Raw genomic sequence first — 27,387 nt, forward strand, 5'->3', positions numbered from 1 at the left:
ACTGCAGCCAAACACCGCCAAAGCCGACCATCGCAAAGCCGACAACACCCCCCCGCCGGTAATTAGCTCAATCTAAACTGCGTCATTTTTATTGCACAACTCGACCTGTCTAAATTCTTCAAATGCATCTTAATAATATTTTTATATTACAACTAGTTGTTTTACCCGGCTTCGCTCAGTGTTTGCAATATAAACAGCTTGAACACGGCGAGAATCTAACAAATAAGGTCTGTTCATAAAGCCTAGTCAGCACGTACCGACCTCAGTAGGTATCCGGCCGTACGAAAAGTATTCTTTGGTACATTTTGTATGGGTATATTCATACAGACCGTCACGTTTACGCCACGGCAGGCTTACAGCAGTACCCGACATTTCCTGTTCATACCTCACAGCAACATCCGTCGACGTATCGTATACGTTTTTTTGGCCATCGTGGAAATATACACGCGAATTACGTGCCATGAGTTTGCCGCTTTGCTGTTTTGGATCAATTATTGATAATGACAGTTGACAGCTGTTCAATCTTTCGACATGGTTTTGGCGCAAATATTTAAAAAAAATTTTGTCCATCATCCACAAGCTCCTTATACAGTGTCCAAAGCTCTCATTTGGGTTTTCTATTTTTTAACATGGGATGCACATCAAAACGCCTCCGTGCTTTTTTATTGCCTTCTTGAGCTTCTTCTTCCAACAACAGCGCGATTATACATAATTTTTCGTTCGATAAACGTCGAAACATTTTTGCTGACTTGTATTCTGACGCGTAGCTACGAATGCACGTGTATGCATTCATATTGTAAGTACTCGACAATACGACGTAAGCAATATTGCGCCCTATCGTCTAATGTATAAGTAAGCCGATTTTGCCTTGCACTCGGCCAAAGTGATGTAAGCGTGACGTGACCGCGACGTGTAGGTAGATATAAATAGAAATGTAATTAAATGACATATTTTAAACGGAGTCGTGCAGTGCTGTTAAGTATGAACAGACCTATAAAAGTAAATATTCGGTTATTGGATTATTATTGTAACGTAGAGATTATTTGGGTGGGGTTCGTGTCCCGATGGCTTACGAGCGCTAATCACCTGATCTCTCGTTCGCGCCAAAATGACCTCACCGTATGATTGAGCCGTATGCAACGGCCAATGGGATCGCCCCACTCATCGACCAAGAGTTTACATATGTATGTATGTATGTGTGTTGTGCCCAACCGGTATAAATATGGGGCGCTCTCAGCCTGGAATCCATTCCGACCTGGAGAGCCGACGAGAGCACACGAATAAACACCTTCTACAACCCTCCTGCATCTTTCTCTCCGATTCTGGAAGCCCCCTCTCCACGTCCACGCAACATTATTATTATTGGATTATATTTTATATTTATTTTTAATTAATATGTTTGCATTTTATTGTATAATTTTCTTTTTATGTAGCCATAGTAACGACTTGGAGTTAATCTATAAAGTCACTATGACAAATTTATAAATAAATAAATCACGATCGCCCAAAAGACAATTTTTGGATTGAAAATCGCGAATACGGAATATTTGGCACTCGAGTTCTCGTTAGTATGATAGTTGTCGTTAGTGTGATTAACTTTTCGGCTGCCAGACGTTCCGTTATAGAGATTTTAGTGACTTGTAGGCTTCATTTGTTTTTTTATTAAATTAATTTGAATCGAAATAAAAAATAATATTCAACCAATCGAATCGTCGTTATAGAAACTTTGATTTGTTTTCGATGTTCCCAGCCAAAAATACTTACATAAAAAGTCTCTTTCGAAATTATATATTAGGTATACAAAGATAGTATGTATTGGCGGTACAGAACATACTGTAATACTACGTCTTCCTCACCGTCCCTTAAGTTGGCAGCAGTGCTAAAGGTTAGGTTGGCATCCTGCTACCCCCACTCCCCGGACGTAGTTTCCGGGCGTAGAAGCACAGAAGTGCTCTCTTCTTCATCAGACTTTCGTTGGAGATAGTCGAGCTCAGATATCCCGTCCCAGCCGCCCCTCTTCCCTTTAGACCTTCACCTGATCACATCTCCTGCCCAGCATTCATCCACGTGTGGTTTGAGCTCAGTAGTATCTATAAGGCTCCTGGAACTCCCGCCCTTTTCATACGCCGCTGTTTACGGAACAGCCAGAAACATCTGCGTAGAGGAAGGACCTCGTGACCGGGTCTCCAGCTTTTTTTACCACCAGCTCGTACAGCTGGCTGCGATTCGACGGAGAGCATAGAACCAGGAGAACTTCTACGACAAATAACGACACCTTCCAGGTCAGTCCACAGTTTTTCTTTTAGAACGTGTTCCTGGAGGACACCTATTCGCCTGCGCGTAAAGGTGCTCGTCACAATACCAAGATGCCACCATTCTGGGAGGTAAAACCAATTGAAGTGTAGAAATATAACCAGCGGCGGTTTATCATATATTGAAAATAAGCGCGCGCCTGGGGCCTCCGAACCTTATTTTTCTTCTTCATGTGCCTTGTCCTTCCAGAAAATCGGCAACTAGATTTCCCATCCGTACTCTGTCTAAGGCTGCTTGGAATAGTGCTCGGGTGCTGAAGATTCTTTAACCAAAATGTTTTCCGTCTGCCCCGACTGCATTGGCCTACGATTTTTCCCTGAATTATTAGGCGCAGGAAATCGCATTTCTGGTTCCGCATCACATGTCCAAAGTACTCCAATTTGCGCCTTTTCGACATGATTTCCCACCAGGACCAGTGAGGGCCAAAAGAAGGGAGACAATCAACGTCTTACCGGTTTTATATATTCTTAACGGGTCAATTGACTGTCCAGAATTGTTGAGTAGAATGCCTTTGCGACTACCATATATGAACTCCTGTACATACCCAATTTCTTTAATACATATGAAGATGAATTTATCTAGAATGTTTATATTACAATAACAATCAATGGAAAAAAGCCCACCGAATAATAATTTCAAAACTCACTTTGAGCACAGTATTACTAAATTTTGAATTAAAGACTGCAAAAGGCAAAAAAAGTGATTTTTTTTAAATGCTCATATTCCAAAAACGAGAAAAAACCAAAACAAATCATTATTATATTTTAATTCAGTGAAACTTTTTGAAAATTGATTAGCTCCACTCTGGTATTTTATTTTTGTTTCTCGGTGATATTAATAATATAATTTATCAACTTATTTACATATATATTTACTTTATTTCAAGTCAAATGATTAAATACGAGTATATTTTTTCACCTTATTTTAATAAAGATGAAAAAGTTTGTGACATTTAGATTGAATACTGAAAACCATGTAAAAAATTCTAGACCGACTTATATATCTAAGAGTGGCAATACTGGTTTGCTCAATATTGGCCAAACTGACAGGTTCTGGCGGCTGTCAGTTGTCATCATAACCATGAAGTGCCTTATACCTGGACTGAATGTTAAAAGTAATTCAAATGTTATTTTCCTTTGTTTAAATACACCCAAACTGTATAAATGTATCATAGATTTAAATACTTACATATTTATAACTCACAAGGACTCGATGTTTAATAGAAACGAACGAAACGATGAAAATGTACATGATTCATTTCAGTTTTAGGTAGAGCCATTCATGCGATGGCCAAAATCGGAGACGACCTTTACATAGAAGCCCTACCGGAAGGTCTCGCGCTGCGAACAATCAACTCTTCAGATTCAGCATACTGCAAAATATTTTTCGCCAAAGCTTTCTTCACATACTACAACAACGACTACTTCAAAGTGGATGGCGACAACGAATGTCTCAAATGTAAAATTTCAATGAAATCAGCCATGATGGTGTTCAAATCGCCTAGTCACATGGACAAACAGGTCGAAATGTGCGAAATAAAATTAGACTTGGACGGAACGAAGCTCGTATTTCAACTAAGATGTAAACACGGAATCACAAAAACACACTTCCTATCCATACTAGAAAGCAAAAAAATGGATGTAACGTATGATAAAAGCGTCTCACCAAACAGGTATTAATGCACGTACCTACTGTTAATTTATTGTATGTATATTCATTTATGGGAACGATTTAAATGTATGTGCATTGAGAAAAACACTTTGTATCTTAGAAAAAATGTTTGTGCATTAAAAATTTGGATTATTTTCGACGCATTAAAAAATCTCGTATTGTGCATCGAATAAAATATTTTGGCATTATAAAGTCACCATTAAAAAATATCAAACAATCAGATAAAATAGATTTTAGCATTAGAATAGATACAATAAAAAGTGGCAACATTGCAGTCTTCCGCTATTGACAACTGTCAACTGTAAGGTCAACTGAATGTCGTAGAGTCGAAGCCAAGGTTGTAAAAAGGAAGGAATCCAGTAGAGAGAAGCGTTGGTCGTTATCGGTTTGTATTTTGATAATTGTAATACACATTTAAGTAGCAAACATTTTTTTTCAATGATCAAAACAAAATTTCTAATGCAATCTGTATCTGTCATTTAGAAATGCACACAATTTTTTTGTAATGTACAAACATTTTTTTGAATGCACATTAATTTTATAAATGGACGTTTAAATTGTGCCCTTTATTTATTCTAATTTCGCAATTGTACTATATTTTTAGGTTATTAGCTCAAAATAAATTGTTTTCGGAAGCAGTGAGTAATTTTCAAATATCCGAAGACCAGCTCACTATCGACGTTAGTCCGCAGTTATTTATATTGAAAAATTATGTAAACGGCAATACAGATGTATCGAAGGTGCCGAGGACCCAACTCATATTGAAACCTATAGAATTTGATTCGTACCAAATACAAGTGGAAAGTAGCGTAACTTTTTCAATGAAAGAGTTCAGAGCGGTGCTGATGTTCGCAGAAGCGGTCAATCTTCCGATATATACTCATTTGGAAACGAGCGGAAAGCCAGCAATGTTCGAAGTCAACAACAATGCAACATTCGAAGCCGATTTCATAATCGCGACGGAACGAGCTGACGGAGTCACACAATCCACAAACACCACCATAGTCGGAGACTGTAAAAACACTAGCAAGCGAAAATACTCCAACGGAGCGGACGAAGTAGCAGCTAAAAGGTCTTATATAGACAATAATGTAAACGTGCAGAAAATCCTAGATGAAGATTCACAGTTGTTCAATTTCATCGATATGCCCGGTGATCAGGATGTGGAGCCAGATCCTCCGAATGCGAAGCAGACGGATCAAATGGACGAATTTCCCAGTTCACCGATATTAAATACTCAAATTAGAAAGGTTCGGACTATTTTTAAAAGGTGTTTTGACACTACGTTTCACCCGTCTGATATTAGCGGTGCACGGAATGTGCTGGTCGACGACTCCGACGATGATTAGCACGCTCCGGGTGCCGGTAGAGATGTGTAGTTGAAATGTAAACGCAAAATACTTTTTTAATTACACTATCAATGAATTTATTTAATAACTTATTACACAAATAATAATAAGAAATGTGACGAGATTACATTTTAAGCATATTCGATATAATTATTTCTGTTAGAAGTAGTAAGAGGTTGCACAAAAGTTAAATTAAAAATTCAATTTTGTAATTTTTATATGAACGAGACAATTTTTTCCAAACCATACCAAATTATATTGCACAATCAATTGCTATAAAATTCATTAAAAAATACTAGTAAAACTTCAAAATTGTGAATAACCATAAAATATTGTTATTTATTATATATATATATATATATATATATATATATATATATATATTGAATAGTTTAAATGCATTTTAATTTTAAACAACAAAAATATATTGCTTAAGAATTTTATTGATTTTTATTAGGCGTAATTACAACACTTTTTTGGTGTCACAAAAATGTAACCAGTTTCTTTAAATTATAACATTACTGTGTTGATGATAATTTAAATTCTGTTAAATCAGAAATTCTGTTAAACAGTTTACGAATAAAACAAAAAATTGACAGGATTATAAAAAAAAAAGTAGGTTTTTGGAGAGAATAGCCGAGAGGCGAAGATTCAAATAGAAAGCTTCTTATATCAATTTTATTCTCGGAATTGTGGTATGCATATAAAATTACGATAAATAAATTGAAATTATTACAAAATTATGTATAAATAATTGCATGTACACGTCCATACGTACATACATACCCCGAGCTGTGCGACTTGATCTCCAAACATAGATCACACCATTGCGATTGATAAATTTAATATGTACGTACGCATATGTATATTTTACACACTCGTACAAATATTTATTGAATACAATTAAATCTATTAACTAATAGATAGTTTTTTTTTTTTTTTACTCGTGTACGAAACTTGTAATACCAATATTGTAAATTATATTATGAGCAGTATCCGTATTTCTTTTCTTTTCGATTTAACTTAGTTACATGTAAAGCCTAATGGAAAACAATAAACCAGCACTAAAAACCATTTGCATATGATATTACGTATTATACGTTAATGTAAATTGGTGTAGATAGTGTTTTGTTTTGTTGTTTTTTTTTCTTCATATAACTCGCGTAAAGGTAAAAATAAACGTCATAAGTATATTTCATAATTGATATCACTTTTCTGCAACACTATTATCAATATAGTTCATAGATAGTCCTGCTGATTTCGAATAAAATGCATCAGCATAAAGGCAGTTATATAGATACACACATTGTTCAACTCGCAAATAGTTATACGTTATAAGATTTATTTACTACACGCACGGTGAAATCAATCGTGAAATTAAGAGATTTCAAAACGTCATACAATGTTAAAATAAATACGCGCATAAATTAAACTACTACACTTAAATATAAACCGAACGAAATTTTGCTATAGGAATCAGTTTATTAAATTAAAAACAAAACAAAAAAAACTTAAATTACTCTCATTTATATGAAATACAAATACTCAAAAGGACAAATGCAGCGAATCGTACATTCAATTAAAGTGTTGTGTAATGAATGCGGTTTAACAATGTCTGTATCCATATTTAAAAGCAGTCCTCTTGACTTTTCCTAACACATCGGGCCACTTTCTTTTTGAAATCCGCATATCTTTCCCTCCATTCTTTCTGCAAGCAAAACAAACATTTAACAAAAATAAGATCATACGCGACGGAATACAAACACGGAAAAGATTTACGGCTGCATCGACGTTAGCGGGGCTCTCATCGTTTGGATCTGCCAACATGGATATGACACTTATTAGTATAGTTTCAACTGTGTGCACTGGTAGCCATCGCTCTGATGCTTTTTCATATCCCCATTTGTCATCGCCGGGCTCGTGCAATATTGATATGCAAACATCACCATTTTTTTCAACTGAAAATAATACAAAATTTATATTTCAATTGATTAAACACATATATAAATATACATAAAGTGATTCTGATTACAAACTTACTATTGGGATGCCATATCTCAGTGACAAACTTCATTCTAGGAGGCCTTAAAGGGTATTCCTTTGGAAAATGTAAGTGAGCTTTGAAAAATCCTCCTTCACTGTAATTTGATAAATTTCAATTAAAAAAAAATATATATATATACATACAACTTGCATAATTTCATATGAAATTTGTATTCAACTTACTATAGCGTATCAGGAGGGCCAATAATTAAAACCTCCCATTTGTATATATCACTATCATCTATAAGGCCGGCTGAAAAACCTTCCACTGCATTTTTGTTCAGTTCTGAAACGATTTCATAATATTTAATTACATAGATGTTTTGTTTACTTAGCGGCAAATCATTATATATATAGACAGAATTGAAAAAGGACGACAATGAGGTATCCAAAATTGAGGAATTTAAAACTCAATGCTAGGGTATACAGGTCCAGCACATTTTCAATGATGAAATTAAATTACAGATGATCATCGACGGATATATCTTTCAAATTCAATACGATTGGCGACCACTACATATAATAAAAATCTATCAAAGTCAAACTATTGCAGAGTTCTCATTACAATAAAATGCAACTTGGCTACTGTCTGTAAGTTTTGATTTATTTTTACATTGTTTGCTTTACATAACGGTAATATTTTTATGGAATATTGTGACCACATTATTCGCGGCCCCAAATATCGGCTTCTACAGACAATCATAAAGCTCCGGAACATCAGGTAATGGATGGGACTCGCCTACATCCTAATACGAATTTGGCATTAGAAGAAGAAACTTTTATACTGATTTAATACATATACGTATAATTCTGGACGTAGGTTGTAGACAATTTTAATCACAATGCAAGTCTCGGGTTACCTAAGATTGGACAGCTCCGGTGTAACATATGACTAAGCATTATTACTTAAAAATTTCTTTTGCACTGAATTGACAAAAATATTCGATTGGCATAAAAATGTTTGTATATTTAATCAGTGAATCTGAAATTGAATATAAATGTTAGAATCTAAAAATATTGGTAATCCTTCTAAACTGATAGTAATTTATTTTTTGACATGATTTCGGGTGCAATGTAAAAGTAAATAGATAAAAATAAGTAATTCAAGGCGTATTGATATATTAAAAGCAAAAAGAGAAATGTATTCTGGTACTTGGATAGGTCAAAGTACAATTAGGTGACTATTCATCTTCGAATTTAATTTAAATTATTATATTTATTCAAGAGAAAAATTATCATATGTATTCAAATGAAATGTACGTACTTGTAAGAGAAGCACAGTTTTTTAAACCAACTTACTGAGGACAATTGACCTTTTAATTAATCTTGAAATTTCAAAAGACAAATCTGAATAACAGTATTTCAGGTGCAGATAAATGTATATCAATCAATTAATAATTTTGATAATATGAATTATATTCATATAACATACTGTCAAAGTGAACTTTTCATCACTTTTCATATACAGTGGAATCTTAATGTACGAATATAATTTGTTTCAGAAACGTGCTCATAATCCAAAACACTTACATCAAAATATGAAAAAATTGTCGACTTGGATTTCTTATAATATCTTGCAATGTCGGGCATTTGCATACTATGTCAGTGCTTCTCAATGATTTCCTTCGTAACTTCTATTGTGATCATCTTATTATTATCGTATTAATGCGTATTGCTCGTACATCAAAACATTGCTAATTTGTTACGTCAAAATTTATTTGGCAATTTTGTATTTTGAAACATTCGTAAATCGAGGTTCCACTGTATTTCCATAGGGGGTCAGCTAGTTCATTGACCCGCAGTTTGTTAATATTTGATTTATTTTTTTAGCAGGCGTATTATGCAGTATTTAAATGTGTGAATAATGGTGATTTTTTTTCGAATTTATCTATTGATTTATTGTAACGAACATTATTCCATGTGATTCTAGAAATTGGATTGTTTGATTGCAATTTAATATTTTTTTTTATTAATATACCATACATTGCATTGTTTTAATAAGATTGCAGAGTATTTATTTAAAAATTAAAAAAAAATTCAATTGTTTCGTAATTTTTATTTAACATTCGATTGTTTTCGTCGTTTATTTTCGTTCAATGGCTGCCATCCATGTGGGGAAAATTTGAAAGAAATTGTTGCCATTCGTCGTCTGAAAGGAAATGATTTCGCTCGCAATAAAGAATCTTGAAAAGACAACGACGAAGTACCTTCGAAAATTAAAATGATTATTGTATGTATTTTTAATATAATAGAATGACATCGCATTGAGAATGCGTACGAAAACCGAAGAATACACGCGTTCCATTATTACATATTTGCACTGTCTGCAGCGACGTGCGTCACCGTTTCGAATCGAAAAAAATGAATTACATCGGCATTGCCGAAAAAAAAAAAAAAAAAAAAAAAAAATGACACGAAATTAGAGGTTGGCGCGCATGATTCGATTGATTTGACAAGCCGAACGGACCAAACCGCGAAAACACTTTCACCATCGGCGACAAACAATGACAACTTTTAATGGCGAATCGACGAAAATAATCCGAGGGGCAATTTATTGGTGAGAAAAGAAAAAAAAAAGGGAACATCGAGGTTAATTCTGGACGCAACACGAGTGCTGGGCTGGAACTCCACATGGCTGGGCCGTGATTCCTGATTCCTGATTACTTCAGCCGCCGAGCACGCGGGCGGGGGCGGGGGCAGGGGCAGGGGAGAGGGGCGAGCGGTGGCGAATCGCGACCGGCGGACGGGGGAAGGGGAAGGGGGGAGGGGGAGGGGAAAGAGTCTCACCTGCCAGCTGCTTCTTGAGCAGCAGCGAGGACTGCGGCTCGGCCATGGGGGCTCCTGTGGCCGGGGGGCGCAACCGCAACCGCTCGCGCTTCTCTCACTACCCGACAACCGACGATCGACGATCGCTCGCTGCAGCCGACACCTACACTAACACCCACACTACCAACTCGCCGCACTCGCTCTCGCACACACTCACACATACACGCTATATACATACGGCACTCGGCTCCTGCCCGCCCTACACGACACAGCTGCGAATGCGCTTCTGCACGCCATACACTATACGCCTATAGTCGCGCACATGTTGGCGTTCGCAACCACGCTTATTTCAGCCAGTGACATTTGTAAAGATCTGTTCATACTTAACAGCACTGCACGGCTTCAGCACTGCACGACTCCGTTTCAAATATGTCATTTTATTACAATTCTATTTATATCTACCTACACGTCGCGGTCACGTCACGCTTACATCACTCTGGCCGAGTGCAAGGCAAAATCGGCTTACTTAAACATTACAAGCCATAACGATACGGCGCAATATTGCTTACGTCGTATTGTCGAGTACTTAACAATATGAATGCATACACATGCATTCGTAGCTACGCGTCAGAATACAAGTCGGCAAAAATGTTTCGGCGTTTATCGAACAAAAATTATGTATAATCGCGTTGTTGTTGGAAGAAGAAGCTCAAGAAGGCAATAAAAAAGCACGGAGGCGTTTTGATGTGCATCCCATGTTAAAAAATAGAAAAACCGAAGGAAAGTTTTGAACACTGTATAAGGAGCTTGTGGATGATGGACAATTTTTTTTAAATATTTCCGTAAAAAATTAAAAAAAAAACGGATACGATACGTTTACGGATGTTGCTGTAAGGTATAAACAAGAAATGTCGGGTACTGCTGTAAGCCTGCAGTGGCGTAAACGTGACGGTTGGTATGAATATACCCATACAAAATGTACCAAAGAATACTTTTCGTACGGCCGGATACCTGCTGAAGTCGGTACGTGCTGACTAGGTATGAACAAACCTTAACTCGGTGGTTTGTGTGGGCCCACTTAACCCTTTGGATGGTGGCCAACGCCGATCGGCGTTTTGCTAATAAGTCTATGGGCCTTAAAAACGCCGATACGCGTTGTATTTTGAGCATGTACAAACTAAACAAGAATAATACCCGCTAAGCCTTTAAAGGTAGTGTAGGCGGGGTAGGAAGTGTTGACCGTATCCCAGCCTAACGAAACACTGTTGTGCTTGTTTTAAGTTGTTTTATTGTTTGCCTAAATATTGTACAAGTGTATTAGAATATTTGAGGAAGTTTTCTCGAAGCGGCTATTGGCTGTTGACTTGGTGTCGTGATGGCCGCTGGATCTGCAATGTGTCGTTGCTCTGGATCCGGCTATGTTCAGGTATCTCTGGATATGGCAGTGTGTTGCTGGCTCGGCATTCGGCTATGTTCAGATGTCTCTGGATATGGCAGTGTGTTGCTGGCTCGGCATTCGGCTATGTTGCAAGCGTTCTTCCATTGTAGGGTAGTGTAATGGTAGCTGTTCAGATGCTGGATGTCGACTGGTTCGCTGCTGTGTGTCGACTCTTGTTGCTGTGGGTCGACTGAAGTTGTTTGGGGTGGACCTCCTTATATATTGTTTTTGGGGATCCACGTGACCTGTGTTTGGCGATTGATTCCAAGAAGTGCACGTGGTGTTTACGTGTGCAAGTTATGCGAGGAATGTGGTTTGTTGTTTAGGGTGGACGTTTCTCGAATGTTTGGCGTCGTTCCACTCGATTTAGTTTAATGGATGCAGGTGTTCTTCGTGTCGTTCTGATTGGTTTGTTGGGGTGGAATATGCTCGAATGTTTGGCGTCGTTCCACTCGATTTAGCTTAATGGATGCAGGTGTTCTTCGACTTGAGATGACGTCAATGGTTGAGCGTGAGAAATGTATTCTCCGTCGCAATAGATTTCGATAGTTACGATTTGCGGTGACGAGATTCCTACAGTAGCATTGAAAAAAAAATGCATTGAACATGGGTCGTGTAAAGGTCTGTTCATACCTATTCAGCACGACCCGTATTCTGCAGGTGTCCGTACTTGCATGACACCTGCAGGATACGGGTCGTACTGGTAGGTATGAACAGACCTTAATCCATGTCAATATTTATAAAAACTGGTTGACAACGGAATTTTTGAAATTATAACCATGCAGAATTTCTCGATGGAAATCCCTAACTGCTGAGTATTTTAGATTGTGAGCATTACATTTTAATAATAATGAAGGATATGGAAATAGTTTAGAAAAAATACATTAATTAATAACTACTTTTGTTTATTTTATTTTGTTTATATAACACACCTTTACAAAATTAGAAATCCTCGGCCATAGTGATCCAGGGTTTGTTTGGATTAGCTACAATTTTTATACCTGCTTTCTATTGGATTTCTAAATAATTCTAGTTGGAAATTTTGGTGAAATTTTCAGCGTGGCGGGCTTTCAACAGAAAAGACGTCAGCACTTAAAGGGTTAAGATACACTCCAAACCCTATTAATTAGTATTATAAGGACCTAAGTAAGTACATACTGAATACCGGGCAAAAATTGCGTATTTACGTAAAAAAATCGTTATTTTTTTCCCGAGCATCTCATGTTCATTACGTTCTCAACTTTGGAGAAGTCAAGCTCGGTGGATTTAGATATCGTGATATCGTGGCTGATGCTTTTCCTCCCGTATTAATGTGCGTGCGCAGAATACGGGAGGAAAAGCATGTTCCTCTTGTTCCTGTTGTATCCTGCTCGCGCAAATTAAGTGAGTATGTATCGTTTACCATGCACTATTTTTTTTTTTGATCTTTCGACTTAAAATCTTTCGATTTTCGATCTTTGCCTTCCGATATTTGCGTTTTCTGTAATTTAACATTCTGTCTCGTCACGGCGACCGCATACATTCGGTTCGGTGATTACTGGTCACAAATTACTCGTCACAAAGTCACTAAAATCTCTATAACGGAACATCTGGCAGCCGAACAGTCCATCATACTAACGATAACTATCATAGTAACGAGAACTTGAGTGCCAAATATTGTGTATTCGCGATTTTCATGACAAAAATTGTCTTTGTGACCACCCCAATGTGACGAATAGTCCAATTACCCATACATTCATAGCAAATTTGGCCATAATTATCGATTTGGGGCAACCTATCATAGCACTATTGTAAAAATTAAATAAAAAACCTCGTAAATCTAAAATTACGTTTTATAGTTTTTTTTGTCATAGTCTCAAAATTGGCCTCAAAAATTTATGCTCAAGTGGATTTGGAATACTTCTAAAATATAATAAAAACATTATTTTAAAGAAGATTTATGTCACAAATTAGTGTAACTATATATACATATATTGTATAAGTATAAGTATATAAAAAGAGCTTCTCGGAGAAAACGCGAGGGCCAGGGTAGATATTTTTGTACCCCCTCTGTTTTTATAAAAATTCAAAACCACGAGGAAGAACAAACATAAAAATGTAAATAAAAAAGTTTTTATACTTATTTCTGTGGAAAAATAATTTCACAAAAGCTTATCGTGATACTCTTAAGGAAACTACAATATAAATATGTGTATTAACTCTTAAATGTTGTATAAAAAATGGAATTTGTTTTACATACAAGTTATATGGATATTATTTCAAATTTAAGTCTTTAAAATTATTAAGTCAACTCCCCCCATAATATGGCCTATGTTCTAATATTAATAGTAAGTAATATTACAGTGATTGTTGTATGTTATGTTGAAAGTTTCAAATAGATCGATCGTTTATGTAAGAGATATTTCAAAAATAAATAAAAACGAATGGATATCTATAGAATAGTCCTATCCAATGTATAATAAAACAGTTGAACTAATCAAAAATTACATCAGTGGAAACCTGTATACTCAAAATACATATTCATAGGAAAACGCTACAGTTATTGTCACTTCCACTTTGAAGTTGTCATCGGTCAGTATATAATTTCTCTTCATTTTAGTAATCTTTTACATCAAAAAACTAAAATACATTGTGCCAATGATAAAAAAATTTATTGTAAAACTATGTTACAAATAAAATATATAAATGCATTAACTGTTACCCACTCGTTCAGTTAGATTTCTTCAATACACTTTGCATCCACGGTATATAATTGGGTGTATTTATATACAAATTATGGTTATTTACACCTCTACTTGATGTATTATATAAACGAAATGCGAGAACACCTCGCAACACCCACCGTTGACTATATTTGTCTATTGAAAAGATGCTGCTACCATCTGAATATCTGTAACCAGGTGTTGAGTCGTCTTCACATGTAAATAGATGAAAAAAGGTATAAATCATTTTAAAACATTGCTACACATTTCATAATAGCATCTATTAATTACCTGTGCATAAGATATTTGTTGATAAATAACTATTAATATATGGAAAATAGTAGCCGCAGTTTGCCACCATCTTTACTGCACCTTGGATAGGAACCGTCGACATCACCTGATCTCTATTATTTAAACCCCATCCAACTGCCTGCGTTCATTAAAAATATTACTATAATGGTTCAAATTATATTTATTTTAAAATTTATTTTACTCTTACCATATTTGTTTCACTCCCATTATATTTAAGAGGATTGGACGCAATACATATCGGCTGTATGTAGTAATTGAAATTGATCTGTTTAATTTCAGCAATAGCCACATCATGTTGGATACCGAAACCACCATCAAAATATGGATGAAAATGTAAATCAATTACCGGAGTTATAATCACATTCGGATCGGTCCAATCTTGGATATTATAAGCGCCTAAAATGAATGTACAGTAGTAAAGTATTTAAATGACTTTATACGAAGCTTACATGTATTTTATATTGTAAAAATGCGAATAACAACACATTGCACCTAATTTTCCAAGAATGTCATTGATTTGCAGTGGTCGATTCTTTTTTTCCATAAAACAATGAGCCGCTGAAATATTCAATACGTTTATTAATAAAACAATACCTGTGTCTTCTTTGTAAACTTAAAATGTCTTTCTAATCACTTTTTGAACTAATTACCTGTTATCACATGCTTGTTTGTTATCAATGTTCCGCTGCATAGAAAATCTACTCCTCTTGTTTGCTTGTGGAACATTGCTACTAACCATGGCCAATCGTTTCGTTGAGTTTGCCCTGATTGTAGAGAATTTAATTGATAGATACTTCCACAAATACTGTACAAACTAGAAAAAAAAACTTTGAATGAAATTTTTACTATCCACATAAAAATCAAATTATTCTAAAACTACAACTTAAATTTTATACAAAACTAATCGATTGGTTGATTATTTAAAAACTAGTGTTGCATCTGATGAAATATCATCGCATGGGTGTTGCCATATAAAATAAGGTTGTGGCTATTTGCAGGTACTATATCAGGCGCAAAACCTTCTGCGCATGCGCGTAAATTTCTTACATTTAATGTATGCTAGACTTGTTTAATCAATCGTTCATTATACATGAGGCAAATAAATTTCGCACGTTATTATAATAGATTTATATCATTTAGCTAGTTCGCGGCTTGTACTTGTAGGTATTATACGTTGTATATGATAATAATTTTCTAACAATTAATAATATTAACTAATTTGGATTATATTTTTTACTCTACGTCACTTTACGAGTTCGAACTAAATTTTAAGAGGTTTAAAACAAAATTTTAGCAGTAAACACGCTGACAGTGACAGTTCACGCGCATGCGCAGAAGGCTTTGCGCCTGTCGCAGATATAGTACCTGCAAATAGCCAATAATTCGCAGATATAGTACCTGCAAATATTTAAATAAAAAATAATTAAAAGAAATGTGCCAGTCCTGTGTTCGATCCGCACGAGGTCGAATTTTTTTCAAATGTCTTTTAAATATATTTAATTTAATATTTATATTTAATTGTTTAATATGAAAAAAAATGGTAAAAATTACCTACCTACCTACAATAAACAACAGTAGAAAAATTAATTAATTAAATAGATTTTCAAAAGATGGGGTAAATGCTCAGAGACTTAGCGCTGTCTATTAGCCTAGAGGAAACATTGGTAGCAAACAGTATATATGTATATAGAAGTTTTTTTTTGTTATTATATTCATACGCTTTGTTGGCATTGTTTTAGCTTTGACATACATATGTATTGCGAATCAAAACGACTATTATAGTACGGCGAGCGTTATCTCTGATACCCAGACATGCAGACACACAGAATAGCGATAATATACGTATGACAACGTATCTGTCTCTTTTTGTATTGTATTAAAAAAATCATATCAAACCTAAATGTGCTGTAATATTTAATATTATGTACCTCATTAATTTTACCTTTCATATGTTTGGTAGAGATTGTTTTGATCTGTTATAGGTTTTTTTATTACATGTTTTGTTGAATTTCCAATACCGAGATTAATATATTCATTCCTATAGCACAAAGCCGCCTCGGGTGATTGGTTGTCTTGACCGGTGAAAAATATATGTTTCAAAGGTATAATTGTTATGTGTTGTATATCTTCTACAAATTTACAATTCATAATTGAATCAATACTGTTAAATTGAATCAATACCATCAAAACTAACAATGGAGCAGAGATATTACTATTAGACTAATATAAATTTGATGTTGATGATATTCATTCAGTAAATGTATGTACATAATATGTTATTTTTGAGAACCTATTTGACTATACCGTTACGACTTTTGCAAATGATTCTATCATTGAAGGAAATGCTTTCTATATGCGGCACAGTATTTGAAATGGGATAATGTACTTTGTACGACAGCGTTCGGCCATTGATCATTTGCTGAAGAACCTTTTCTCGACTTCCCAAAAGTTCTATCTTTCCCATAGACGTCTGAAATAAAATAATAAAATATATACAGTTTTTTTTATATACACGCCATATATACAGAGTTATACTCAAATTAATACTACATACTGATTTAATAGACCTTTAAGTTAGTCACAGATAAAAATGTATTATAGAAAGGCACTACAATCCTTGCAGACCAAATAAATAAATACAATGGTAATAAATTTTATACACTGAATACATATCCACATTTTTGAATATAAAAGGAGGTTGTAGCAAGTTGATCTTAATATCATATTATAAAAAAATTTCAATATAACTTCACATTATTCCATTACCGTATTCAGTTTCTTGTCCATTATCAATACCAACTTCAATTTCATACATGATCCTAACGGTGGACTCGGTATTTGTATGCTGCCATACCATTGTAGACCATCATAGACACTCTCAAACACGGAAGGACACGGTGAGTTATCATTGTATTCTTGCGCCAATATTACTATACTTATTGCAGAGAGCAATAGAAACAATTTCACTCCCATTTCATTTGAATATGACACTTCTGCAAAAATCTAAAAAATAGTTATTTCCTGTTTATTTTTTACTACGACACTTGTATAATTGCACATTGTATAGTTTAGTTGAGGTATGATTTTTGATTTTGATTTTTAAATGCTTTTTATTATTACTAAATTATGTTCACAATACATCTTATATCTATTTTAATAGCTACTGATCTATTGATCATTTTCTATTTTACAATTTTAAATTAATTTTGTTAGTAATCATAGTATTATATTGTTAATATGTATAGCGTAATAGGAAAAAGAGCTCAAAAACATATTTACAATTCTTATAAATGCTCATAATACATCTAATACATAATATTAATTAAAGACTGTCTAAAGTCGATGACCTAAAGCAGATTGTGTTTAGGTAATCTGTGTGTTATACCTGAAGGGTATAGACATTTTGTTGTAATCACCGAGACTCTTCACAAGTGTGTTATTATGGTTATTAGTGATTCTGTCTTTGGTTAGTTTGTTAGTAATGTCTGTAACAAACGGAATATTATATATGGCATGCAGTTATTTCAAGTTAGTATATATGGGTGTATTATAAATTATTTTTAGGGAAGTATTGTGGTATAATAATGTAGATTGAAGTATGAAGATATTTGAAGTATAATAATGTAGATTGTTTGTGTTTTAAATGAATACAGTTAATGTAGTGTTTGAACAGCAACAGGTCACACCAGTTTTGACACATTTCCAACGTACCAATGTGGAATAACGAAACGAAACGGTCTGAGGAAACTCGTACGAGGCAAAGCCTAACCACAGACTGTTCGTATGAAGCATACACTGACATCACTCGAGAAGGAAAACATCCCAAGTATATCGTGACGCCAAAACTGGTATTGGACTGATGGTCATTTCGACCGCTCTTGATGGTCACTTACCAAAAGTTAACACGACCGCATTTTCCCATCGCTGGGTGTTTAGAATACAAATTTTCACAATGTATGCAAAAAAAAAATTATATACATATATGCATACGTATTAAATATGAATTGTCTGAACTGGTTTTTTCACACGGCTGTTGCTTGGTTACGGCGATAGTGGATATGATGTTAATGAGATTCCGGTTATTACTATATGTGTATATCAATTGCGATGTACCGTTTAATTGGTTGTGAGTAAAGTGATTCACGTATTTAACTGCAGAAAAATCGATGAAAAAACTGATGTGGTGTGTGTATTGACGTATGGACGTATTGCCTATTGTACAAGTAATCCTACACTGAAATAATTCCGTCATTGTCTCGTTTTATACATATGTATTTTCCTTGTTAATTAGACAGAGTTTGCCAGTTTTGAAAGGAAACCATTTAAACGTCCATTTTATAAAATAAACGTGCATTTATAGAAGCAATTAAAAAAATGTTTGTACATTAAAAAAAGTTTCTATACATTACAAAAAATTTGTGTGCATTTCTAAATGACGAATAGAGATTGCATTAGAAACTTTGTTTTGATCATTGAAAAAAATATTTGCTACTTAAAAAGCGAATGTTTGCTACTTAAATTTGTATTATAATGACCAAAATACGAACCGAAAACGACCAACGCTTCTTTCTACTGGATTCCTTCTATTTTTCTCTTCGGCTTGCGACCATCGACATCTACGACCTTGGCTTCGACTGTATGACCTGACATCATCATTCATATTCATGTGTAATCATAGAAGTAGAATGCATAGAATCGCTATCAGCCTCCAAAAATGTTGCTACAAAAACTCTGCGCGGCAGTTTGTTCATTGTTTGCTAAACTTTGTCTCTCTCTCTCTCTCTTGTCTCTCTTCTGACTTTCCGTCTCTCTCCTCGATGGCTCGCTTTTAGACGATACTTTTGTTAACAATGACCATTCTATGCATTCTACTTCTATGTATGTAATAAGTAAACAAAAGTAAACACTTTTGACAGTTGACAGTTGTCAATAGCGGAACACTGCAATATTGCCACTTTTTGTATCTATTCTAATGCTAAAATCTATTTTTTCGAATGATCGTTTCATATTTTTTAATAGTCACTTTATAATGCCAAAATATTTTATTCGATTTACAATACTAGATTGTTTAATGCGCCGAAAATAATGCAAAATTTTAATGCACAAACACTTTTTCTAAGATACAAAGTATTTTTCTCAATGTACGGTTAAATCGTACCCGTTTTGAAATTGCCATAAAAAGCAGAGTAGAAAGTTAAATTTAATTTAAAGTTTAAATAAATTGTCTAACTTTGTATTTTGTTTGTTAAAAAAGTGAGGGAAAAATGTATTTTGTTTATTTACTTCCAAATATATCGATTAATTTCGTTTCCGTTTTCGTGTTTTCCTGTTTTGAATAAACATAAAAACTTACAATGTATATGCATATAATTGTAGAACTTTCTATTCAATAATTTGCATATAAATTAATAAATTATGTATATATGTATATATAGTAACATTTTTTTATATAATAAAAAATATATTGAGTTATAAAATAAACGATTTAAAGTAAAGATTTGTTCTCCTTAAGAAATTAGAATGTTATCGAAAGATCAAGGACCGTAGTAAAGACCATCATATTATCTTCTTCCTCTATTTTTATTTTACAATTAAATTTTCAAACTCGTTTTCCAAAAATGTTTGACATTTAATCTGATTATTTATTACTGAGAACTTTTTTACATGCATAGTCTTTAATTTCATATTTAAATGAAAAAATCAATTATTGCATATGGAATCAACATGCAGATTTTTAGCTACTTCTTCTAAAGCGATTTGAATAACATCAACAAAGTCATTAAGCACAAGGTCATAATCGGTTAATGTATTTGCTACTGTAAAATTTTCTGGGAAATTACAATATGATCTAGTGATTTTTCATCACTTTTATCCATGGGACTTGGAAGGGAATCGTAATAAAAAAAAATATTTATAATAATATTTATTGATATCATAAAGACTTAAAAATTTTATATTAATTATATTGTCAAATAAAGAAATACATATATGTACATATTATATTAATTTATTTGATAATATTTTCAATCCATCCGATATACTTAGCCACGTCTACAAACACTACGTAATCTCGAAGACTACATAAAACCTTAGAGTCGACATCGGTCGATTTTAAAGACAGCGAAACGATTCCTCTGATTCTCCATGTACCATTACTCCTAATATACAACCCACCTCCAGAGTCACCGGAACAGGGACCGCTGTCGTCTCGTTTACCTGTAATTTAAATTCGATTTAGATTTTATTGAAATGATCAAGTATTAATTTGACATAGACAAATTTCGATGTGGCACCTGCACAGAACGTATTAGTCGAAATAAATGGTGATAAATCGGGGTTAGACGTATAGCATTCTTCGGAGGAAACTATTGGCATTGAAATTTGGTTCGCTACAGCAGATATTTCTCCATCCTCGTCTATTCCCCATCCTACAACCTATTAAAATAAAATAAAAAATAGTGATGATATGCATATGTAAAATCTCGCAGGTTACAACGCTGGTTGAAGATAACCTACATTGCTTCCTGTGGTTACGTTGTTTAAGTTGCTTCCTGTGGTTACGTTGACTAAGTTGCTTCCCGTGTGATTTTAGTTGAATTATGCTAATACAAGTTCCATTTTATAGCAAATATTTGAAAACATGACATGGCATGACCCTGACATTAGAAACATTATAAAACACCTTCGGAAATCTTTAAGACGTACTTTAAGTAAAATAGGTAAAAAAAGTTCACGCAAAAGTAGCATGCAAATGAGCCAAAAAGTATTGATGATATGTAATGAAAAGTATAGATACTTCATATTAAAAAAAAAATGAATTATTAATATTTGTCGATTGTTATGACGAAAGAGAAGCGCCAAAAAAGAAGCTAAGTTCACACGTTGGTTGAAGGTTAACTGACTGAATCAGTGATGTAACTAGAAAAATTTGGCCCGCATGCAAAAGTAACCAAAGGGCCCCACATTTATTTTTTCAATTAAATAAATAAACTTTCAAATTTTAAATGTCCTTCTTAGCCTACATGTTATTTTGAAAATTTTCCAGTCATGTCTTTTAAAGACATTTTATGAACTTCTTAGTGTTATAATATTGACTGTTTTTACTGTCAGTACTGTAATACTTTTGTCATACTTTTGACTGTTTTCAGTTACTGTGAATTGATTTTCCTTTTTTTTTAAATTAATATTTGCAAATTTTCCCAAGGCTCTACCAGCCCTAGAGGCTTGCATGCACCGCATACCCCTGCATCATAGTAGTTATGCCACTGGTTAACCTTCTCACCTTTAGGTACATACACTGATTTCTCAGGAATTCGAACAAAATCCAATTATGGCTCATATTTGATGCTATATATACTTAGTTGCACCAGATGGATTTCGCGGTAGCTGTATAAATACAGAAAGCTGTATATATATATATATATATATATATATATATATATATATATATATATATATATATATATATATATATATATATATATATATATATATCGAGGACCGTCTTACAACAAATATGTCGAACTCGCGTTTTTCAATTTGAACAATTTGATGTCTCCCCAAAAATGGTGTTGGGTAAAAATATTAAATGGGTAAGCAAGCAATTCTGGTCACCGAAAACCAAAGCATTACTACTCAAATTTTATTAAACCGCAATTGCTTACATTTCTTTTAAAATTTCATTTAAGTTGACTTGCCCCTCTTATGTACCACCAGTTACTGGAAAGCCAAATGACTTCCGGTCAAAGGCAATTTTATTTACATTTAACTTAAATTGCATGTAAAAAAACATTTTCTGAAAACTTGAGTTGCTTCATTTTGTCGGCAATTTAAGTATGCGAGCAGGATACAAGGGGAATAGCCTGTTCCTTTTGTATCCTGTTCGCGCACATTAAGTAAGGCTGTACGACAAAAATAAAGAGAATTTCACCGCACGCCACTGGTACATATATGTATGTATGTATATATACAGCTATGAGGTCGTCTCAGATTGTGGGCAACGAAAATTTTTATTAAATAATGAGTATATTTTATTACCGTTCCCGTTCTTCCTATGACTTTAGTGAGATCAGAATCGCCGCTCCACAAGCAAATGGGGACCAAATTTGAATTTAAAGTCACAGGCTTGAATTCCAAAACCCCGATATCGTTTTCGATCGATGACATTTCATATTTGGGATGAATGTAGATTTTTTCAACATCCCTCTTCACTACATTCTCACCCCAATCGCTAATGTCATATACACCCAATTTCAGAAGTAACTGGCTCGTTTTGAACGCAACATTCCCTTCGTATAGACAATGCCCAGCTAAAAAGTAAAAATAATTGTAGAAGTATTCTGATTTCATTTCAAATACAAAAAATAAAAATTTTTACCTGTCAAAACATGCTTGTTAGAAATCAACGAACCGACACATTGATATGAAGTGTCCCAGTCGTATTTTCTATAAATTGCTGACAACCATGGCCAATCTCCAGGAGTTGCAACTTCTCCTTTGACTATCAACGATATTGGCGTCAGTGGTTTTCCGCAACTTCCGGAACTTTAAGAGTTAGAAATAAAATAAAAAAATAGATAAGCACTCTACCACAAGTTTTTTTTTTAATATTTATCAAATTGGCTTTGTTTCACTTTGAAGTATAGCAGAGGCTTGTAAAAAATAAAAATAAAAATTAAAATACTAACGGCAATGATGCAAATTTAGAGATGAGATTTGCAGTTGTATGATTGTCTGTGTTTCTTCTGTGTGGAGGATCTTTCTTCTCTAAAATGTTATGATTAGGAACAATTTGATTTGAATGTTGTTGATTGTTTGATGGAAGTTCTTGAAGGACATAAGATTCAAGGTTGTTTCTCTTGGGAGGAAATTTATCCTCCACATTATGATATTGACGTATTATACCGCCACCCTGAATGTGAACTATATTATTCAGATTGACGTATGCGAAATACTGATTTTGACCCCGCAATACATTTTTTTCTACATAAACAAAAAAAAAATAGACGGATCAAATACATATTTACAATAAAAATACACAAAGCAAGTGTTAACATAGTAAAAATGGTTTTAAAATACCTGGAGTGTCTTTACAAATTTCAATATTATTTATCGTGATAGATTTTATCAGCGGAATAGAATGTGTTATAGGAAAATCAACCAAGTATTTTAATTGTCCTCCCTTTGCAAACACATTCAATATTTCGATTTCGTTCATTAGAAGTTTCAATTCTCCATCGTAGACCTATTTTTTTAAAATAAAAGTTTGGAAAATGAGTCAAAACAATAAAACTTTTTACTTTATAATGTGTAATTTTTAGATTATATAAATATATAGGGTAATATATGAGCGAAAGTGACGTGGGGAATTTTACTAATAGAAAAGATTATAACAGGAAAAGTGACTGAAAAAATCAAGGGGAAAAATAAATTTAATTTTAGAGAAATTATATAGGTACATAGGTATATAATTTGTAATAAATATATCTAGGTATATAATATCTAATAATAGTCGAAATTATAATAATCAAATGTGCATTTATCCTAAGCATTTCATAAAATTGGTGTGAGTTAAAAAATATATAATATAATTTAAAAATGGTAAACGGACTACTAGTCATAAGTAAACCAGTCACAGGACAACCGTTCGCTCTAGATCGGTCACACGTAATCACCCGTCATACTAAAACTGGTCAAGAGAAAACTGGTCACACTATAAAACTGGTCACGAGAAAACTGGTCACACCCTAAAATCGGTCAACCAGTTTTCTCGTGACCGATTTTAGGGTGTGACCAGTTTTATGGTGTGACCAGTTTTCTCGTGACCAGTTTTAGTGTGATGGGTGATCACGTGTGACCGATCTAGAGCGACCGGTTTAAAAATATAGATAAATCAATTAAAAAATATTTTCTCATATATTAAAGAAAAAACAGCAAAACAACATGATTTGATTATAAAACAAAAGTACAAATAAAACAAACTATGTTTCTTTAATATAATATTTGTACACTCAAATAAAAAAAAAGAAATAAGACTAAAACCTTTAAATAAATAAATTGAAATAAAATAAACGATTTTAAAAAATTAAATTTAAAAAACTATAAATCCATTGTTTTAATTAGGTCAGTATTTTAATATCAAATGAGGGCGAATGATGAGTTACTTTTACAACAGGAAAATATAAAGCAAACTAAAATGAATTAAATGCGCATTAACGCATCCTACATACATACATACATATATGCGCATCTCGCATATACATATTTTCTTTCATGACGTTTCCACGCCTCTCGAGCCTTATATTATAATAACCAAGCACCATATTTTTCATTTATCATTTCATTTTTTAACTGCGCACTTTTTAATTGTAAAAAGATCGAAATTTGTTTTTATTCCATATTACCAATAAAATATTGCTCAATGTAATTTAATCAATGTATTTAACAGAAATATTTTTATTTAATGCAAAATTTCTTTTGTTCTAATGCGCAAATGATTCATTCTATGGAGAAAGCTATTTTAATTACATTGCATATGCACCGTTTAATGAAATTTCATTGAAGAAGCAAATTCAATTTCAATACTTTGCTATATACGAAAAGTTCTCTTTCCAGGTTGTAGTGATTCACACTAGTGTAGTGTTTATTGTGAATCGTGACATAAAATACGCCATTCTGAGATAAAGCACTACATATAATGTATGTTTATGGTACATGGGGTTCCTTGTTACAGCATCTGCTAAGAAACAGTATGGCACAGGATATTAAATGAACTATTGTGCGTTATATTATATAATAATATAATACATAAACAGTTAATCATCGTGTTGATACGATTACCGGTACTATTCGCCTTTTCGCTTATATACCTATAAAAACCACAAGCACGTATTTTATATACCCAAGGACAAGAAGGAAGTTATAGGACGTGGAATATGCAACATCATGAATAAATGTAGTAACGTCACATCTACATACATAAAGGATAAACTTATAGCTTGCATTTTTGCATATTTGTATATATATGTACATACATGCCTAGTGGAAAGTTTTATTTGATGTGTTGAAACTAGAATAGAAAGTTAACATTCATTTCTTTTTTGTAAAATAGACTTTATATATGTATAATATCAATCATATTGAAATATGATTGAAAATGTCACCGTAATTTTAGAGTTTTAACACGTGGAAAGAAACTCACACCTTGTTGGCGAATCACTGGAATATGTATTATCAGATATATTGCATGTTATTGAAATACTTGTTTGAGTGTTGTGATTTAAATATTGAATATGCATGATAAGAAAATGGCAATACTTACAGATGGTGAATTAGAGACGATCACCAGCTTCAGATCGAGTCTCCAATAAGAATTCCCCGGCGGAACCAGCTGGTTTATGAAACCGCTTAAACGTCCACCATTCGGAACATACTGGAACACGTTGGGACAAGGAGACAATTGAAAGTGTTGTCCAGAAACCGCCAAAACAAAGGTGCTAAGCAGCAACTTGTACGTCAGAGTCATTTTTTCTAAGGTCTTAGATTAGTTTCATTCAATCGGAACCTACAACTGACACTAACCGCTCATATGGACGAGTCGTGCTGTTAAATACAATGGTAATATTTTTCCGTTTCCGAGAACACGTCTCGACACTACTACTATAATGACGTACTAATGTTTAGAATTGGAATTAGTTTAAAAAATATCCTTCAACGTGTAAATCAAATATCCAATGGCGCACCACTCTCACGTAAAGTTCCGATGAATCACAAGTAAAGGTGAAATCAAGTGAGAAGTACATATATTTATTAAATTTAGAATTGAAAATTTAAAGTTTTGGCATGCATCCGTACCCAACGATGTCGACGTTTCTTGGATATTTACACAGGCACGTGTTTTTGCAAGATATTTACACAGGCAGGCACGTGCAATTTTGTAAACGATTGAACAACAATAAAACGACAATGATCAACTGTCACTTTTATACCGATTGTAAACAAACTGAACGAAATTGAGAACGTGTCCCCTCGTCTTGTCGGTTACAACTGTTGTCATTGCGAACAGACGACCGGCATACCGAGATGAGACGAGTTTTTCCACCAAAAAACCGTCTCGTTTTGGTGTAAATATGCCCTGTGAAAAGTGTGAAAGAGAATAATATAAAGTGATACGTTTCGTCTTTGAGTGGTGTATGTGGGTGGTTCTGCACCTTTTTTATTTATGTATTTTGGCACTCTATTGTTCTAGCGAAATGCGTCATATACTCGATCTTCCCTATGGCGACTTATGTAGAAGATGATTTATTGGCTATTAGAGATTTTATCACAAGTCATTTAAAATCTAAATACGTAAAAAGATTCGTATGGAATTTTTGGTACGGAATGTTTTTTTCAGTATAATACGATTATGTTGGGCGGTTTGACGTCATTTATACGGAGATTTGTGTGACAATAATAAGGTGATCGTTCGTAATGTCTTTACCAGTACAGTACTGGTTTTTTAGGAATCTGATCTGGCAAAGTCATGACTGGAGTACGGATAGCCAAGGTGCCGCTCATTGTTCAATTGTTGTAAATGCTTTGTAAAATAGTTTCGGCAAACCTTAAACAATGCATTTACAACATTTGAACAATGAACGGCGCGCTCTGGGTCCGGGCTTTAGTCATGACTAGTCACCGGAGCCTGAGGGGGCCGTGTATTGTTCAAAGGTTGTAAATGCATTGTTAAAGGTTTGCCGAACAATGGATAGCACTGTGACTATCCTACCTCTAGTCATGACTCATGAAAGCCCGG

The 27,387-nt window shown here is 33.9% G+C and overlaps 5 protein-coding genes across 7 annotated transcripts in view; 2 read left to right on the forward strand and 3 right to left on the reverse strand.

The window, feature by feature from the left end:
- LOC143920042 (uncharacterized) overlaps nucleotides 1-27,387 on the forward strand; it is a 366,222-nt gene that overhangs the window by 57,469 nt on the left and 281,366 nt on the right. The gene's annotated exons all lie outside the window — the stretch shown is intronic.
- On the forward strand, nucleotides 3,364-5,551 carry Rad9 (cell cycle checkpoint control protein Rad9). The gene is made up of 3 exons (XM_077443066.1): nucleotides 3,364-3,427; nucleotides 3,577-3,985; nucleotides 4,589-5,551. The coding sequence occupies exons 1-3, from the start codon at nucleotides 3,394-3,396 to the stop codon at nucleotides 5,331-5,333; spliced, it is 1,188 nt and encodes a 395-aa protein (XP_077299192.1). The 5' UTR covers nucleotides 3,364-3,393; the 3' UTR covers nucleotides 5,334-5,551.
- Ube2g1 (ubiquitin-conjugating enzyme E2G 1) lies at nucleotides 5,392-10,726 on the reverse strand. Its single transcript, XM_077443067.1, has 5 exons — nucleotides 10,164-10,726; nucleotides 7,560-7,662; nucleotides 7,374-7,471; nucleotides 7,113-7,291; nucleotides 5,392-7,041 (listed from the first exon to the last, which is right to left on the reverse strand). Exons 1-5 carry the CDS (start codon nucleotides 10,207-10,209, stop codon nucleotides 6,961-6,963), a joined length of 507 nt encoding a protein of 168 aa, XP_077299193.1. The 5' UTR covers nucleotides 10,210-10,726; the 3' UTR covers nucleotides 5,392-6,960.
- Nucleotides 14,125-18,852, reverse strand: LOC143920266 (serine protease gd-like). Of its 3 annotated transcripts, none has more exons than XM_077443068.1 (9): nucleotides 18,306-18,500; nucleotides 17,361-17,597; nucleotides 16,899-17,064; nucleotides 16,537-16,723; nucleotides 15,245-15,408; nucleotides 15,087-15,152; nucleotides 14,782-14,990; nucleotides 14,574-14,712; nucleotides 14,125-14,492 (listed from the first exon to the last, which is right to left on the reverse strand). In XM_077443068.1, exons 1-9 carry the CDS (start codon nucleotides 18,384-18,386, stop codon nucleotides 14,290-14,292), a joined length of 1,452 nt encoding a protein of 483 aa, XP_077299194.1. In that variant the 5' UTR covers nucleotides 18,387-18,500; the 3' UTR covers nucleotides 14,125-14,289. The 3 variants fall into 3 exon arrangements, with proteins under 3 accessions (XP_077299194.1, XP_077299195.1, XP_077299196.1); XM_077443069.1 differs by having other exon boundaries at nucleotides 14,180-14,492; nucleotides 17,361-17,587; nucleotides 18,306-18,421; XM_077443070.1 differs by lacking the exon at nucleotides 18,306-18,500 and adding an exon at nucleotides 18,708-18,852 and having other exon boundaries at nucleotides 14,183-14,492.
- LOC143920108 (chymotrypsinogen B2-like) lies at nucleotides 20,602-26,315 on the reverse strand. Its single transcript, XM_077442819.1, has 7 exons — nucleotides 25,915-26,315; nucleotides 23,673-23,838; nucleotides 23,282-23,576; nucleotides 22,972-23,138; nucleotides 22,632-22,903; nucleotides 20,888-21,029; nucleotides 20,602-20,810 (listed from the first exon to the last, which is right to left on the reverse strand). Exons 1-7 carry the CDS (start codon nucleotides 26,116-26,118, stop codon nucleotides 20,602-20,604), a joined length of 1,455 nt encoding a protein of 484 aa, XP_077298945.1. The 5' UTR covers nucleotides 26,119-26,315.

This window comes from Arctopsyche grandis, chromosome 12 (genome assembly GCF_051622035.1).
Source record: "Arctopsyche grandis isolate Sample6627 chromosome 12, ASM5162203v2, whole genome shotgun sequence".
Taxonomy (NCBI): domain Eukaryota; kingdom Metazoa; phylum Arthropoda; class Insecta; order Trichoptera; family Hydropsychidae; genus Arctopsyche; species Arctopsyche grandis.